The sequence below is a fragment of the Kogia breviceps genome, chromosome 7 (assembly GCF_026419965.1).
Source record: "Kogia breviceps isolate mKogBre1 chromosome 7, mKogBre1 haplotype 1, whole genome shotgun sequence".
Taxonomy (NCBI): Eukaryota; Metazoa; Chordata; class Mammalia; order Artiodactyla; family Physeteridae; genus Kogia; species Kogia breviceps.
Genome location: NC_081316.1, coordinates 66,320,938 through 66,339,430, shown reverse-complemented (window position 1 = coordinate 66,339,430; position 18,493 = coordinate 66,320,938). Strand labels below are relative to the sequence as shown.

The window sequence follows — 18,493 nt, the reverse complement described above, 5'->3', positions numbered from 1 at the left end:
CAGATATTTTGTATTAATGGAATCATACACATGTGATGTTTTGTGACTAGCTAAATTCTTCCACTTAGCATAATGTTTTCAAGCTTAATCTACGTGGTAGCATATATCAGTACTTCATTCCTTTTCATGGCTGAATAATTTTCCATTGTATAGATATATCACATTTTGTTTATCTACTTATCAGTTGATAGACATTTAGGTTGTTTCTATTTTTTGGTTATTAGGAATAATGCTGCTACAAACAATCATGTACAAGTTTTTGTGTGGACATGTTTTCATTTCTCTTGGGTATATACATAGGAGTGAAAGTACCAGATCATATGGTTACTCTATGTTTAACCTTTTAAGGAACTGCCAGACTGTTTTCCAAAACAGCTGCACTATTCTACATTCCCACAAGCCATGTATGAGGATTCCAATTTCTCCATATCCTCCCCAACACCTGTGATATTTGTCTTTTTGATTATAGCTGTCCTAGTGGATGTGAAGTGGTATGTCATTATAGTTTTCATTTATATTTCCCTGATGGCTAATGACATCAAACACCTTTCATGTGCTTACTGGCCATTTGTATATCTTCTTTAGAGATATATCTCTTCAGATCATTTGCTTATTTTTAATTGAGTTATTTGCTTTATATTATTAAGTTGTAAGAACTCTTTATATATTCTGGATACAAGTCTCTTATCAGATTTATGATTTGCAGATATTTTCTCACATTCTGTGGGTTGTCTTTTCACTTTCTTGGTATCATTTGTAGAAGGAAAGTTTAAAATTTTGATGAATCCAATTTATTTTTTCCTTTGTTGCTTCTACTTCTGGTGTCATATCTAAGGAATCGTTGCCTAATCGAAGGTTATAAAAATTTACTATGTTTTCTTCTAAGAGTTTTTATAGTTTTAGCTCTTATATTTAGATATATGACCCATTTGGAGTTAGTTTTTTTTTTTTTTGGAGTTAGTTTTGTATATGGTCTGAGGAAGGGGGTCCCACTTCAGTCTTCTGCTTGTGGATATCCAGTTGTTCCAACACATTTCTTGAAAAAAGACTATTCTTCTTATTAAACCATCTTGGCACCTTTGACATCTTGGCATCCTTGGCACATGGGTTTATTTCTGGACTCTCAATTCTATTCTATTGATCTTTATTTCTATCCTTATACCAGTACTGTATTGTTTACTGTAGCTTTGTAGTAAGTTTTGAAATTGGGAATGCTTTTCTTCCTTTTCAAGATTGTTTTGCCTATTCTGTGTCCCTTAAATTTCCATATGAATTTTAGGACTAGCTTGCCCATTTCCATAAGGAATCCAGCAGGGACTGTGTTATAGGGAATATGTTGAATCTACAGATCAATTTGGGGAACTGATCTTAACAATATTAAGTCTTCCAATCCATGAACATGGGATATCTTTCCATTTATTTATAACTTCTTTAATTTATTTCAACAATGGTTTATAGTTTTCAAAGAACAAGTTCTGTACTTTTTTGGTTAAATTTATTCTTAAGTATTTTATTCTTTTTGATGCTACTGTAAATGGAATCATATTTTCAATTTCATTTTGGATTATTCATTGCTGATGTACAGAAACACAACTGACTTTGTATATTATGTTTTAAAAGTTTCTCAGTTTGGGGGGGGGTTGCAGGGAGGGATAAGTTAGAAGGTTGGGATTAACATGTACACACTACTATATATAAAACAGATAACTGGGAATTCCCTGGTGGTCCAGCAGTTAGGGCTCTGTGCTTCCAATGCAGGGGGCACAGGTTTGATCCCTGGTTGGGAGACTAAGATCTTGCATGCTGCACAGCACAGCTGAAAAAATTTTAAAATTAAAAAAAAAAAAAAGATAACCAACAAGGACCTACTGTAGAGCACAGGGAACTATACTCAATATTTTGTAATAACCTATAAGGAGGGAAAAGAATCTGGAAAGGAATCTATATATGTATGTGTATATATATATATATATATATATACATATATATATAAAATCACTGAATTACTGTGCTGTACATCTGAAACTAACATGATATTGTAAATCAACTATACTGCAATAAAAATAAAAATTAAAAAAATTGTAAGAAATTAAAAAGTGTCCCCATATAAGTTTCTAATATGGTAAAAACTGATAGCTATAATCTACAGAAACAAACCTCTTTTAGGTCATCAATAATTTTTAAGAGTATAATGGGGTTCTGAAGTGGAAATGTTTGAGAACCACTGCTTTATTAAAGTATAACCAGTATATAGTAAACTTCACATATTTAAAGTGTACAATATGTATTATGACATATATGTACCTCTAAGGAAACCTTTACCACACACATTAAGATAATGAACATATCCATCATCCCTAAAAGTTTCCTCCTATCCTTTGTAATTCCTCCCTCTTTCCCGCTCCATTCATCCTGCCTTATCCCTAGGCAACCACTGATTTTCTTTCTGTCACTATAGATTAGTACACATTTTCTAGAATTTTATATAAATGGAATCATATACAATGTACCCTTTGTCTAGCTTCTCTCTCTCAGCATAATTATTCTGAGATTCCTTTGATTGTCTCACTGATTGGCTATGGTCAACGTAACACCTATAAAATAGATATTGGGATCTAGGATTTCACATACACATTGGCTCCCTTTATGCAGAGGGCAGAGGCTATCTTCATGTGGTAGGAAAGCTACATAGCACTGAAATGGGTCTTTGAGTGGCTAAGCAGTATTAGAGTATCTTTCTTGGAATAAAGGGTCTACTCAGTAACTGCTGCTGTAGGAGTGGCTCGTATAAGATCCCTTGCCTTCTCCCTGAGGTGGAGAGAGAGACAAGAAAAAGACTGATGGAGGCAGGGGGATGCCAAATGACACTAGGGCCTGAGGGGAATGGGGTGGAAAGAAGCAATCTTAGTCTTAGATTCTACCCTTTGACAGGATGGAATATGCTCTAGCCCTGATATCCATATGCATACCACAGTTGGCTAGGTGAAAAGGGTGGACCAACTGCTTTTCACAAAATAACCTGGCATGTAGGTTTGGGAGGGGAAAGGTCATGATATGTTTTTCACACAGCTGATGACTGATTTTAGGGATGAGGAAAAGAGAAAAGAGTCCCTTGCACTGAAGCTACCGTTTTGATAGCAGTAAAACTTCCCTTTTTTACAAAACAAAAGGTATTTATTTATTTATTTATTTTTGGCTGCGATGGGTCTTATTTGCAGCATGCAGGATCCTTCATTGCGGCACGCAATCTCTCTAGTTGTGGCATGTGGGCTCTGTAGTTGCAGTGCACAGGCTCAGTTGCTCTGCAGCACGTGGGATCTTAGTTCCCTGACCACGGATCGAGCCTGTATCCCCTGCATTGGAAGGCAGATTCTTAACCACTGGACCACCAGGGAAGTCCCTAGTTTCTATCTTATAAAAACCATTTTCATAGGATCTTGGGGTTCCCAGGGGTTATGAAAGAAGGTCAGTTGTTTCTCCCTGTCTCTCATTTCTTCCTCTAATAAAGGAAAGAGAGAAATGACAAGCTAATTTGCACACTTCCACTCTTGACCCCATTTCCTTCTATCATCAAGAAATCACTCACCTCCCAGGAGAGGAGAAATCAACCTCCTTTGATGAGGTGTGAACAAGTTGTTCTGGAGTCTGTCCTGCAATGCAGCCAGGGAATGCACCATACGTATCAGAGGCAGGGAAGGAAAAGGTACTGTATATTGGGATCTGTAGAAGCAAAGAGAAAAATGGCACACTTGTTGCCACAAATCCTTTTGGAAAAAAGCAGTATAAATGAATTTGTAAAATTTATTGTATGTGTATAATTTTTTATTTTCTATGTATTGAACACTGTACTAAGCAAGGTACATGCATTTTCTCATTTAAACATCACAATCTTATGAGGTAGGTACTATTATTATCCCCATTTTACAGACTATATTATCAGACTGCTTTTTTTAATTTTTAAAAAACATTAAATTAATTAATTAATTAATTTTTGCCTGCATTGGGTTTTCATTGCTGTGCGTGGGTTATCTCTAGTTGAGGCGAGCAGGGGTTACTCTTTGTTTCAGTGTGCGGGCCTCTCATTGTTGTGGCCTCTCTTGTTGCAGAGCGTGGGCTCTAGGCACACAGGCCTCAGTAGCTGTGGCTCGTGGGCTCAGTAGTTGTGGCTCATGGGCTCTACAGCTCATGCTCAGTAGTTGTGGTGCACAGGCTTAGCTGCCCCACGGCATGTGGGATCTTCCTGGACCAGGGATCGAACCTGTGTCCCCTGCATTGGCAGGCAGGTTCCCAACTGCTGCGCCACGAGGGAAGCCCTCAGACTGCTTTTTAAAAGCTGCTTTATTTGTATTTATGCTTTTGTTTCCTCCACTAGTTTGTGAACTCCTGGCTGGACATCTTACATTTTCCTTACATGTGAGGATAATCTGGCTGTGATATTTCTTGTCTCATTTTTACCAGGGTTGATGTAAAGAAAAGACCGCCCTATATGGGGACTATTTAAACTCTTCTGTCATTTTCTCACACATGCATTTATTCACTCATTCATTCATTTGATATTTACTGATGCCCACTTTACCAAACCCTGGGCCAGGCATGTGTGACAGACAGATGAGTAAAACAGTCTTTGCCTTGATAGAGCTCTCCTATCTGGGACAGCCTGGAAAAGTCTCCTTTCCTTTACAGTTAAATTCCCTGAAAGAGTTGTCTGTACTTACTATCATCAATTCTCCTCTTTCCATTCTCTTCTAATTTTTTTTTAAATAGATCAGTGATTTTAATGTAAGAGTTTTTTTTAAAAAAAGTTCATCCAATGTGGTTTCAGATTCCACACTGCAACTAATCTTACTTTATTTAAAAATTGAGATTTAATTCATGTATTATAAAATTCACCCTTTGAAAGTGTTCAATTCAGTGGTTTTCAGTATATTCAGAATTGTGCATCCATCACCACCACGTAATTCCAGAATATTTTCACCCCAAAAAGGTCATGAGGTCATTATGAGACACAAATGTATTCTGTATGCTGGAAAGTACCAAACACATGTAAATTATCTTATAGGTTTTGCTCAGTAGAACCCTTATTGGTTAAGGATGTGAATCAGGATACATACCAGTGATCCTGAGGTCTCCATCCCACGTCTTGCTTGCCTTTCTTCTCTGAAGTGCATCAAACTCTCCAAAGGGGAAATGGCAACTTTTATCTGCCCTTGGCACTCTCCACTGAAGTCTGTGATGTTGTACCAGCCACAGACAAACTGGAAGCCAGAGAGAAGCGGGGAGAGGTCCACTGAGGCAAAGCCAATCACCCTCTCCTCATCTGTGGGGGAAAGAGAAGAGTTGGGCAATGTGCCTGGGCATGTCCTGCCACTGAGATTCGAGGTGGCACACAGAGAAACTGATTTAGAGGATGGGAACTTTCAGTGATTCCACAATCAACAGAAAAGACAGATAATGAGAATGAGAGACTGGCAACCACAACCTGCTTTCTAACTACTGTAAGTTCCCTTTTTGTAAGGTAGGGAAAAGCTGGCAGGGTTGATTGAGTTCTGTCCTCTTGATATAGGCAACTAGAAGACACCCCTTAAACATAAGAAACACTTGTTCTTTTCCCTATGCTATCACGTCTCACTGATTTTCCTTAGGGCAGTGGCTCTTGAAAGAAATCATTTGAAAGACCATCAACCTTGGAATTATGAGGGATTTGTATTTTCTTATTTTTACTTGTCTGTATTTTCCAAATTTTCTATAATATACGTATGTATTATATTTAATTAAGAACAAAAGAGACATAATTCTCAAAAAAAAGGGACAAATAACCCCCTAGAAAACCAGTACAGGGTGCAAAATGAGCTTGGGCTATGGCCGCTCATTTTTTGTTTTTTTTTTTTGGCCACATTGCACGGCTTGTGGGATCTTAGTTCCCTGACCAGGAATTGAACCTGGGCCACAGCAATGAAAGCTACGAGTCCTAACCACTGGACCGCGAGGGAATTCCCTCAGGCCGCTCTTAATGACAGAGAGCGGGTAATCTGTGGGATTACCTCTAACATACATATGTGTTCCCAGAACCATCAGTGCCATGGTTTTACTTGGTTAAAAAAAGAAAAGGATTGGTAAATTGTCAACATGATGCGAACTTATTTTTACAACCAAGTAAGATAGAGTTCATACCTCCTTTATGCCAAACTTTGAAGACCAGAGTTCGTTGTGGGTCCAAAAGAAGCTCTTTTGATAGCCTATTAAGAAAAACAACCACCGTAAACTAACTGCGTAGGAAACTCCTCTAGTATGAAACTTAGACTTGAAGAACATCTTATAGTTGCAAAACACTTTTCTAACATTTTCATTTCATGCTTATGATCATCTTCTAGGATATATTTTTATCTTCACAGTTAAAAGGAGGGAATGGAAGCTCAAAGAGGTGAAGTAACTAGGAACTTGTCAAGACCTAAAAACAAGCAACCGTGATGTAGTATTCTTCCCCCTACCCCGTTTTACTGGAGCAGGTGAGGATTCTTCTTATGCCTTGTGGTGGTGTGTGGAGATGGTGAGAAGAGAGGAAAAAGAGTGTTTATTGACCAGCCATAGTGCCAAGTGTTTCTTTCTTTCTTTTTTTTTTTTTTTGCAGTACACGGGCCTCTCACTGTTGTGGCCTCTCCCGTTGCGGAGCACAGGCTCTGGACGCGCAGGCTCACCAGCCATGGCTCACGGGCCCAGCCGCTCCGCGGCATGTGGGATCTTCCCGGACGGGGGCATGAACCCGTGTCCCCTGTGTCGGCAGGCGGACTCTCAACCACTGCACCACCAGGGAAGCCCCCAAGTGTTTCTTATACATGTAATCTGCACAAAAACCTATGACATGGACATTATTATCCTTGTTTTACAGATGATGAAGCTGGGCTCAGAGATGTGAAATCAGTTTTTCAAGGTCACATAAGAGTCAGTAAGTGGCAGAGCTGTGATTTGAACCCTAGTTTGCCTGACTCCAGAGCCACACTGTGCAGAGGCAAGGCACCAAAATAAGAAAGTACCCAACTTTCTTACCAGGTTAAAGAAGTCAATGTGGAATTCACTGAGCACCTCTAATATATTTTATATGAAGTGAATTATATAGTTTTAAACTACAAAGCAGGTACCCTTGCTCCAGGTGAGCAAGATGGAGAACCAGAGAAAACTAAGAGACTTAATTTCTAACTGAAGAGAGCCGACTTCAAGACCAGTGAGAGGCACTGTGCTAACTTGGAACAAATACTGTGTCAGATATTTGCATTCTAGCCGGGGGTCAAAATATCCACCTCTGAATTCTAGCTCTCCTAGTATCACCTGAGTGACCCTGAGCACTCAGTCTCTTGGAGCCCTGATTTTCCTACCTGTTAAATGGGATATTATTATCTACCTACAAGGTTTCTAGGAGGATCAAATGAAACAATTTTGTGATAAAGAAATTGCAAACAGCACCATCATTCATTTTTCTTCTAATCTTGCCTCTGTTACCAACAGACTATGTAACCTCCTTGGGCCACAGTCTCCTCAACTGTAGAGTAAGGGGATGAAATGAGGTGACTGTTAATGTTGCTTTAACAAGTTAGTAAAGTTAGGTTCTGAATGAACAAATCACCCTCACTTAGAAGCTCAGCCCTCTGGTCGCCTATCTTTTGAGGCAGATTTGATATTTCAGTACTGGCCACTATGGCCAGAATATCTATAATTTCCAGTAGCTCACCATAGACAGTACTGAGTTGTCACTGCAGTTATAGCTCCTGACTCAAGTCAACCACTCAGATTTCACAACACTGAACAAGTGAGCAACTGCTGAGACTCGATTAGGTACATAAACACTGTGAGAAAACAGCAGATCAGATACCATGTGGCGTGGCTGGTGTTGGTGGACAAGAATTAAACTTTGCAAAAGGTAATGCAGTGTAAAGATAATAGTAACAATAATTAGTAATAGAATCCCACGTTTAATGATAAAGCAACAGGTAACAGAAGAAAAGGGAGGAGACCCTGGTACCACAGCAGTGGGTCTCTGTACCAGCCCCTGACCTCCGAGCTGCACTGCCACATGGTTGACAGGACTCCATCTCCCCCTTTTTTTGAGCTTCCAAAGGAGATCTGTCATTTGTTATGTACCTACCACATACCAGGAGGTAATTTCCCTAAATATCATGTAATTTGGACCTCCTAATAACCCTGTAAAAATTACCTCCACTTTACAGATGAGGAATCTGAGGCTCAGAGGTGTTATGTAACTTGTTCACACAGCTAGTAAAGACAGAGATGGGCTATGAGGCCAAGTCTCTCTAGTTCCAAGCCCTGGCTCTTTCCACTGCACCAGAAATCTTTTCCAAGGATGTATAATCCACAGCCTTTCCTGAGATCAGTCCTCTCTGCCTTCTTCACCTAGACAGCTTGCATACATTCTTCCACACTTAGCTGAGGGGTCTTCTGAGACTGTCTTAATCGATTATCTTTAATTCCCACTGCCCAGAACAGAGCAGAGCATATAAGAGGTCTTCACTGAATAATTTCTGAGTTGTACTGAGCAGAGTTAGAAAACACCACAACAAAACCTTTAAACCACCACTAGCTGTGAATTCATTAGCACTAGGATTAAATAACTGTTTGATAAGGAAAGCATTCTCCAACTCTGCTCAATATTGTTGTGTCTGTTACATTCCTCACTCTGAGTTTGTCTCTTGGAACAAAAAGCACATTTTGGAAGGCTGATGGAACATCATAAAATACAAACCTTGATTGCTGTTGAAAATTCCAGATGGGGGAATCTGTGTTTTCAATCACTGGGGTGTAGATAGGAGATGGCTCATCAGCTGTTGTGAAGGATACACAACAACTGGGTATTGATACTTTCCTCTGTGTCAAGGGGCTCCCTGAAATAGAAAAGAGTGGAGTGACTATACTTTAGGGTACCAAAAAGAATGTGTTGGAAGCCTCTCATTATACAGGTACAAGAAGAACCATTCTTAGCTCTCTACCTTTGGGTCTTTCTTTGAGCTATTCCCTGTGTCTGAAATGTTTCTGCTACTGAAACTGTCCTTTCAAGGTTCAGTTCATAAATACTAGCCAGCAAGAAACAACTTCTTCCATCTCCTTGTACTCTGTGGGATGATGGAAATATTGGATTAAGAGGCAAAAGACAGAACTGCAAAGAGCCTGGATTTACAAGTCAGATGATCAATGATTAGCTCTGCCATACACATTCTGTGTAACCTTGGGCAAGGCCTATCTAGGCCACCACTTCCTCAAATGGGGCGTGTGATACTTACACCTCCTCAGATGTTGTAAAGATTAAAAATAAATAATAATAGTAGGTAACACTTATATAACACTTTCTATATGCCAGGCACTATTCTAAGAACTACACATGTATTAACTCATTTAATCATTACAACAAATATCTTATGAGGAAGATGTTATTATTACTCCCATCATATAGATGAAAAAACTGGGGTACAGAGAGATCAAACACTTATTAAGTGGTCACACATTTACTAAATGGTAAACTGAGAGTCAAATTCAAGCATTCTGGCTCTAGAGTCCAAGCTCTCAGCCATTGCCTGTATTGCCTCCACTAGAGTTAAATGAATGTAAAACACTGAGTGCTGTGCTGATGCTAATTTTACAAGATCAGGTTTCCAATGTGGGAGACTCAGTCATTTATTTTCTCTTAAAACAGTGTAAAATGAAGATGGATGACAATACTAGATAGTCTAACTCAGCTGTCCAACAAGATAACCACTAACCACAGGTGGCTATTTTACTTTAAATTAGTGAAAATTAAATATGATTAAAAATTCTGTTTCTTAGTTACACTAGCTATATTTCAAGCACTCAATAGCTGCATGTGGCTAGTGGCTACCACACTGGACAGTAAAAATACGGAACATTTCCATCACAGTACAAAGTCCTTTTCGATAGTGATGAATAACACAGACTCTATATAATGTAGTAGACTCTATACATTCCATAAGATCCCTTTCAGCTCTAAAATGCTATGACTCAGGATTACAGATGAAGGAAAGAGAAGAAAATAAGTATGTCTTAAATATTATTTATGTGATCCAGAGGAACAAATTCTGTATGTGGATTCTAAATGGTTTGTCTTCTTTCTACCTGACTAGCTCAAGGCTTCCCCAAATGCATACTCCCACTTTGTGGGTGAAGTTAATCTTTGAGGCTCCACCCTGCTCCTTCTCTGATTGCTCCTTTCAGTAACTACTCTTCCAAAGACCCCAGGCTGTCCCTGTGGACAGAAAATCCGATGAACACATTTATACTCAGGAATGCTGATTTTACTCCCCTCCACAAGCAGTGTAACATTTAATAAGTAGCCTTTAAAAGATAGACTCTAGTACCTTCTACTCTGAGAAGCCTCTCTTGACTCTCTAGGCAGAATCTCTGAACGTTATACCCCCATCATTAGATCTCTCCAACTTCAACATTTTTTAGGGAAACAGAGTGCCTACAATTTTGCTTTGCTATGTTTTCCTCAATCAAAAGAATTTCCATTAGAGTAGACCAATTTTTTTTGTAGTTTTATTAAGTGCTCTTTAAAAAAAATTTATTTTATTTTTTATTAAAGTATAGTTGGTTTACAGTGTTGTTGCAATCTCTGCTGTATAGCAAAGTGACTCAGTTATACACACACAGACATTTTTTAAAATATTTTTTCCATGATGGTTTATCACAGGATATTGAATTTAGTCCCCTGTGCTCTACAGCAGGACCTTGTTTATCCATCCTACATATAACAGTTTACATCTGCTAATCCCACACTCCTAGTCCTTCCCTCCCCCACCCCCTTCCCTTTGGCAACCACAAGTCTGTTCTCTCTAATTTCCATTAGAGTAGACCAATTCTTTTCAAATTTTCCCACCAAAGTAACAACTTTTAGAGACAAGTAAATACTAAAATCTGGAGCATTGGGGTTCTTGTTGCCTTGAAAGAGCAACAACACACATGACATCTATTAACAGGCTTGTATTTTATCTAAAATTTCATGAGGATTTTACATTATCTTCCATAATATAGCCCTATTTGTTTAAACTAAAAATGGTATTTCCCCCCCAAATCTTGGTAAAAAATTTACGTCATGTTATTTAATCTCGTGACTTCTAACAACCAGACCAGATGGTATTACTTTTTAGTCCCTCTTACTGGGGATAATTAATAAAGAAAGAAAACGGGTGATGAACAGAGACAAAGGAGTGGAGATTTTGCAAGGAGGCCTTGGGAAAGAGAACTGAAGAGGAGGAAGAGGAATGCTAGCCTTAGAAGTGAGAGCTGGTAGTGGCTGCGAGGCAGGAGGGAGCTGAGACGTGTGCAAGAGTTGCCAACAAAGCAGGACCCGGAAAAAGGCTTAACCAGGAGGCAGAGAAACACTAAGATACACAGAAGAACTACAAGAGGAACAAAATAAAACAAAAAACCACTGGCTACAACCTGGCAAAACCAGTTTACAAGCATATTCTTGAAAGAGCAGGAAAAAATGATTCTAATAAAATGGTAGTAAGCAAAGAATAGTTAATGGAAATCAATAATATAGCAACCGTCGTTACTAATGTAAAATGTACAGAATAGCACTAATGGTACCTTTATCTAGTGAGCTATCTTTTTAAAAAAGTTTTATTTTTGTGAAACTCAACAGTATTACATGGACTGACTTGCTCAACATCCATTCCCACTAACTTTTATTGTATTGTATTCCTTTATTGTAGAGATTGAAAGGGTCACAGACTCTTTTGTGCTAGAGTATGGATACAAATTGGTCTCTATCTGTTATATGCCATTACAACAGATCTGGAAGGCAGACGTGAGGCAGAGGACATGTTCCTTTCCCTTTTGCTTTTACTACTAGCAAGGATGACACTGAGTTTTCTGCTCCAGGGTTTGGTCCCTGAGGCCCCAGAGGCCCGATGTCAACAGTGCTGATGAGAGTTTCTGATCACTGGGCTGCAGTGTTGGTACTGTATTTCAAACTTAAAAGATCTACTGGTTCTCTCCTGAAAGCTTAGCCTAGAGCCCACTCCCTGAGCCCTTTCAATAACTTGAAGTACCTTAATAATCTATATTAAACTCCTCTCTGTTTAAAATGGCTGGAGTTGGACTTCCCTGGTGGCGCAGTAGTTAAGAATCTGACTGCCAATGCAGGGGACACGGGTTCAAGCCCTGGTCTGGGAGGATCCCACATGCCGCGGAGCAACTAAGCCTGTGCACCACAACTACTGAGCCTGTGCTCTAGAGCCCGCGAGCCCCAACTACTGAGCCCACGTGCCCCAACAACTGAAGCCCGCGTGCCTAGAGCCCGTGCTCCACAACAAGAGAAAACACCACAATGAGAAGCCCGTGCACCGCAACAAAGAGTAGCCCCCACTCGCCACAACGAGAGAAAGCCCGTGCACAGCAGTGAAGACCGAAAACAGCCAAAAATAAATAAATAAATAAATAAATAAATTTATAAAAATAAATAAATAAAATGGCTGGAGGGAGTTCTTTCCTGTAACTGGACTCTCCCTGACATAGCTTCCATCTCTCTATCTCACCTCTCTCTCTCTGTCTCCCATTTTCCTTAGTATTAATAGGTCTCAAGCTTCTCAACTGATTTCTTCCAACAGAATGTCATAAATCCTCACAGCTATGGAGAGGTGATCTGCCTCTATACTGACAGCTTCCATAGTATTCTACAATAATCTGTGTGTGTCTGTGTTTCCCTCACTAAACTAATGCACAGAGTAGGCCCACAGCCCTTATTAAAGGTTTGCAGACTCCCTGCTGCCCTTTGTCTACAGATGACTGCCAGGGTTGGAGAAGAAAGAGAAGCTGCCTTGTGTGCGTGCCATGTGTGCCAGCAGAGGACAGCAGCATCTGCTCAGGAAAGCTCTGAGAGAGATCAGCAGAGAGGACCAACTGTAGTTCTGAGAGATAGGACCCCTCAGTTCTGGTGTACTCTGCCACTGATTTAGTGTGACATATTGGGTACTTCATTCTGGCTCTCTGGGCATCAAGTTTCTTCATCAGAAACATGTGCTCTCAAATTACTTCCTACGATAAAATTCTATGATTCTAGATATATACCAATACTGATCAGATCTCTCTCATACCTCAACTCCCCCTTTTAAGGTTCGTTATTTTTGAGGCTGCTATTTGCTAAAGTCCCTGAAAGAGAAGTACTATTTTTACTTTGGAAAAAAAGTGTTCCTTAGTCAGTCTTGAACAGAAATACTCCTTTCAGCCAAAGAGGCAGGTGATAAAGAAATCTGTTTGGGTCTATCAGGTTTCCCTGGCTCTCCCCTTGTGGTTGGAAATTTAGCTGGGCCTGTTTACCTTCCTGGAAAAGGTCAAGTTCTGATATACTTTTGGAGGCAGCCAAGATGAAAACTGCTATACTTCCTACTGGGTTGGGACACACATTGAGAGCAGCTAAGAGGACTTGAGATGAGCCAGCTTTACCATTTTAAGAGTTTTCACTGGATTTCCTGTGTTTTACATAAGTATGAAAAGTAGTAGTTTTATGCATCAAAAAATGGTATGATTGCTTCATTGAGATTAAAATAACAACTCCTTATTTTGAACACTTTACAGCTTACAGTTTTCTTATCAGCACTAAACTTGTGTTGATGACATCCCTGATAATCACACAAGATGGGTGTCTCTATCTCTATTTTACAAATAAGGCAACCAAGGAACAGAGAGGTGAAGTGGCTTGCTTGTCACACATCTGGTAAACTAGCATTTGGAAGATCCAGCCAGGTTTCCTAACTCCTATTCCAGGGATATTCCATTGCAATACTTCTAATTAATTCCACCTGGTTAAGAGAAAAGCTCTCCCTCTGGCCTGGAGTGAACAGATGGAAACTTTCCCTCAAGCAATGCCCAAATTTTTATGTTAATAAAAACCTAGTTCAATTTTGTTAAGCTAACATTAACTGACAGCTACTCTGTGGCACACCTGCACAGATGAGTCAGATCTGATTCTTGATCTGGAGGCAGACACACAGATAATTATAATACAATAAGATAAAGACTATGCCCAAAGCACAGGGGACTGTGGGAACAGAGAAGGACCTGTAACCCTGCCTGGGTAGTTGAAAGACAGCCTCTAAAGGATGATGACACTGAAGATGGTTTTGATTTTCACTGAGTATAATTCAGATTACCTCAAATCACTTTACCTTTCGGTTCCCTGATTGCCTCATTTGTAAGACAGGGCTAGAGATACCGGTCATGTTGAGTATATGTACACAAGTCTTATGAGTACTGAAGCTGATTCCTGAAGGTTCCTTAGAGCTTTTTCTAACAAAAGTATCCAAGAAACTCTTGTATTTCAGAACCAGGACCACAGTGGGGACTATGCTGCCTCAGGTTTAAGGCAAATTCAGGGCTGTTAGTGAATCATCTGCATGCAGCTTTGCACTGAGGAATCATTCGTTTCCTTCCTCAAGGAAGAAGCTTCTAAGGCATGAGAGGGACAGACACACAGAGAACACTGTTGAAGGCAGGAGGACAGCCAACGTGGATATTAAGGAAGCATCTACATGGTTTTCACAAAAGCTTGGTCATTTATAGCTGACTCACAGAGTGTGGGATATGCTGCCCTCAGCTCCATATTCTTAGAAGGTGAGAGGTGAAGAGAATCTTAGAGATGATCTTATATGACCATCACATTTCACAGCTGAGGAAAAGAGAACTGGATTTGCCCAAAGTCACTAAGCAAGTTAATGGCTTATTTGCGGGGCGAAGGACTATATGGACCTATCACTGCGAGGGTAGGACTTGGGAGACAAAGAGACCTCTGCAAGTGACTACTCTGAAGCTTGATCTGCCTTGGCTAAATGGAAAGAGGCCAAATAACAAGTGATTTACAGATGTGTAACTCATACCAGAAATATGAGAGGTGTTGAGCATCATATTCACAAACAAGAGGGCATTATGCTTCCTTAGTTGCATCAGGAAGACCCAGGTGTTGAGATACAGAAATAAAGTCCCTGTCCCCAAGGAACAGGCAGCCTAGTGGAGAGACACATTAAGAAACATTTTCAGTACAAAGTAGTAAGTATAACTTCAGTAGTATAATGAAAAAGATATTGAAAGAGAATATTGTTTGCAGCAATCATTGAAAGGGCTACCCCATTAGTCCAAGTTTCTGAAGGCTGAACAAGCAAGGAGGCAGTGAGAATAGAGAAAAGGTGACAGAAACCTTCTGTGTAAGAGGACATGATCCTGGGCTTCCCCGGTGGCGCAGTGGTTGAGAGTCCGCCTGCCGATGCAGGGGACACGGGTTCGTGCCCTGGTCCGGGAAGATCCCACATGCCGCGGAGCGGCTGGGCCCGTGAGCCATGGCCGCTGAGCCTGCGTGTCCAGAGCCTGTGTTCCACTACGGGAGAGGCCATAGCAGGGAGAGGCCCGTGTAACACAAAAAAAAAAAAAAAAAAAAAAAAAGAGGACATGATCCTATACCCTGTATTAGACACAGTGGAAGCTTAATAACTATTTGTTGAATGAATCTATTAATCCCTGCAACTTCTCCTCTGCTAAATTCCACGTAAGCAACTTTCCTGCAGGAGAGGCAAAGCATAAAATCAGAGAACGTGTATTAAAAGGAGAAAAAGGGCATTTGAGCAAGGTCTCATATTCATCTGCTTCCTCATTTAACAAATATTTACTGCTTATTATGTGTCAGACACAGTTCTAGGTGTTGGGGATTTAGCAATAAATAAAACAAAAAATTTCTGTCTCTGTAGGACTTATCTTTTTCTAGAAAGACAGAAAATAAACAAAATACACTATTTAAAGGCCATAGGAAAAAATAAAGCAGGAAAGAGGGACAGGTATTGTTGGAGAAAGGCTGTAATTTTATTTTATTTTTTTCTTTTTTTTCTTTCCTCTGTGGTACACAGGCCTCTCACTGCTGTGGCCTCTCCCGCTGCGGAACACAGGCTCCGGACGCACAGGCTCAGCGGCCATGGCTCACGGGACCAGCCACTCCGCGGCATGCGGGATCCTCCCGGACCAGGGCACGAACCCGTGTCCCCCGTACCTGCAGGTGGACTCTCAACCACTGCGCCACCAGGGAAGCCCAAGGCTGTAATTTTAGATGGGTGACCAAGGAAGGTCTTGCTGAGCCGGTGATTTCAGTAAAGACAGACCAGGAGTGAAGAATATTCCAGGCACAGAGAGAACAACAGATTCAAAGGCCCCAAGCAGGAGTCTGCCTATACATTTAAGAAAAAGCAGAGAGGCCAGTGTGGCTGGAACAGGGTGACTAAGAGGAAGAGCAGGTTGTTGGGGAGAATTTGCTAACTGGGGAAGGGGGAAAGGAATCCTGGCTAAGAAAGGTGCATGAACAAAGGCCCAGGGAATGGCTTGCCATATGTTACAACTGGAAGGGAAAGGAAGCCAAGCACTGCTGGAAAAAAGTCAGCATTGTGCCACCAGTATGTCCACTGCCACTCAAAAATCATGTCAATTAGTCTTAGTTGAGCCCTTGCTGCAGTTCAGCAATTTTCTTATTTATATCTTCATGATTATCTATAGATCCCTTGTAATGACCATGAACTTTAGTCAAAGAGGATCAACTGCCACCACAATTCCCCATGTTTGCTCCAAATAGGCCTAGAACATACACTTTCCCACTTCAATATCTTCGTTCAAGTTGAGATAACCACCTGGAGTTTCATTCCCACCTTTCTGAAATCATATTCATTCTAAAAAGTTCTGATTTCTTAGACATGTCTGATTTCTCTGTTTCTAAACTCTCTAGACACTAGATATATATATTTTTGTGCTTTTTTTTGAATTTTTGAATTTTATTTTTTATACAGCAGGTTCTTATTAGTTATCTATTTTATACATATTAGTGTATATATGTCAATCCCAATCGCCCAATTCATCACACCACCACCATCCCCCCGCCCCACTTTCCCCCCTTGGTGTCCATACGTTTGTTCTCTACATCTATGTCTCTATTTCTGCCCTGCAAACCAGTTCATCTGTACCATTTTTCTAGGTTCCATATACATGCGCTAATATATGATACTTGTTTTTCTCCTTCTGACTTACTTCACTCTGTGTGACAGTCTCTAGATACATCCATGTCTCTACAAATGACCCAATTTCGTTCCTTTTTATGGCTGAGTAATATTCCATTGTATACACATACCACATCTTCTTTATCTATTCATCTGTCGATGGGCATTTAGTTTGCTTCTATGACCTGGCTATTGTAAATAGTGCTGCAATGAACATTAGGGTGCGTTTGTCTCTTTGAATTATGGTTTTCTCTGGGTATATGCCCAGTAGTGGGATTGCTGGGTCATATGGTAATTCTATTATTAGTTTTTTTTAAGGAATCTCCATACTGTTCTCCACAGTGGCTGTATCAAATTACATTCCCACCAACAGTGCAAGAGGGTTCCCTTTTCTTCACACCCTCTCCAGCATTTCTTGTTTGTAGATTTTCTGATGATGCCTATTCTAACTGGTGTGAGGTGATACCACATTGTAGTTTTGATTTGCATTTCTCTAATAATTAGTGATGTTCAGCAGCTTTTCATGTGCTTCTTGGCCATCTGCATGTCTAGACACTAGATACTGTACTACCTATCCTTCTGGTCCTTAGAGCATTCTGTTTTATACATCAATAATCATGTAGCTGCTAATCCCCTTATCTGGGTTATCAGCTCTTGGATTTACTACTTGATGAACTGAACCACCATTCTTGCAATATAAGCACAGGACTGGGTGTATAGTACATAAGCACCCTTTTAAATACAGAGAGTAAACAGGACTATCTGGTAAACACCGTTTATCTCATACCTAAGGGTCAGGATGGTATAGAGGAAAGAGCATGGGTTTTAGGTCCAGACATAGCTGGATTCAAATTCCAGCTCTGTAGAGCTTATTAACTGTGTAACTCAAGTCATTTTACCTTTTTGAGCTTCAGTTTCCTCATTCATAAAATGGGTATGTACTGTAATCTGTTCAGAAAATAACCCCACTGTGGTAAGGATTAAATGAGATAATTAATGTACAAAAAAGAGAATAAAATTTGGCACAAGGAGATGCTCAATGAACTATTTTCAATTGTCAAGCCATACTTAAAAAATGTAACTCTGTCTAATTGAGAAGTTACAAGTATATTTGCTTTTTGCAATATGGGGGCAACTCCTGAAATGGAACATAACCATATTTTTGCACATTAAATTTTATTTTCAATGCAAAACCAAAAAACCAAAACAGTTCTTGCAAAAAAAATCAAAGCTTTTTTTGTGCTTTCCTTAAATTCATTCATGATTTTTCTCTTTTTAAAAAATTCAGTTTTTACAAATCAGACTTGTCACAAATGGGCTGCTCTGGTAGGGCAGTATAAAAGTAAAAACTGTTTCCCAGCTTTGTGACTCATACAGTATGGACCTCAGTATCTCTAATACAGCATAGCAAGACTATGTGGAGAAGACTCTGTCCTGAGATAGAA

At 39.9% G+C, this 18,493-nt stretch overlaps 1 protein-coding gene across 5 annotated transcripts in view; it reads right to left on the bottom strand.

Annotated features, from left to right (window-relative positions):
• The window catches only part of C2CD3 (C2 domain containing 3 centriole elongation regulator), a 125,446-nt gene that overhangs the window by 28,853 nt on the left and 78,100 nt on the right, over positions 1-18,493 (bottom strand). For all 5 annotated transcript variants that reach the window (XM_059070793.2, XM_059070790.2, XM_067038532.1 and 2 more), the window contains 4 exons: positions 8,753-8,891; positions 6,172-6,236; positions 5,112-5,317; positions 3,587-3,720 (listed from right to left, as the gene is read on the bottom strand). In XM_059070793.2, coding sequence (XP_058926776.1) covers positions 3,587-3,720; positions 5,112-5,317; positions 6,172-6,236; positions 8,753-8,891 — 544 coding nt within the window. The remainder of the gene's footprint in view (positions 1-3,586; positions 3,721-5,111; positions 5,318-6,171; positions 6,237-8,752; positions 8,892-18,493) is intronic.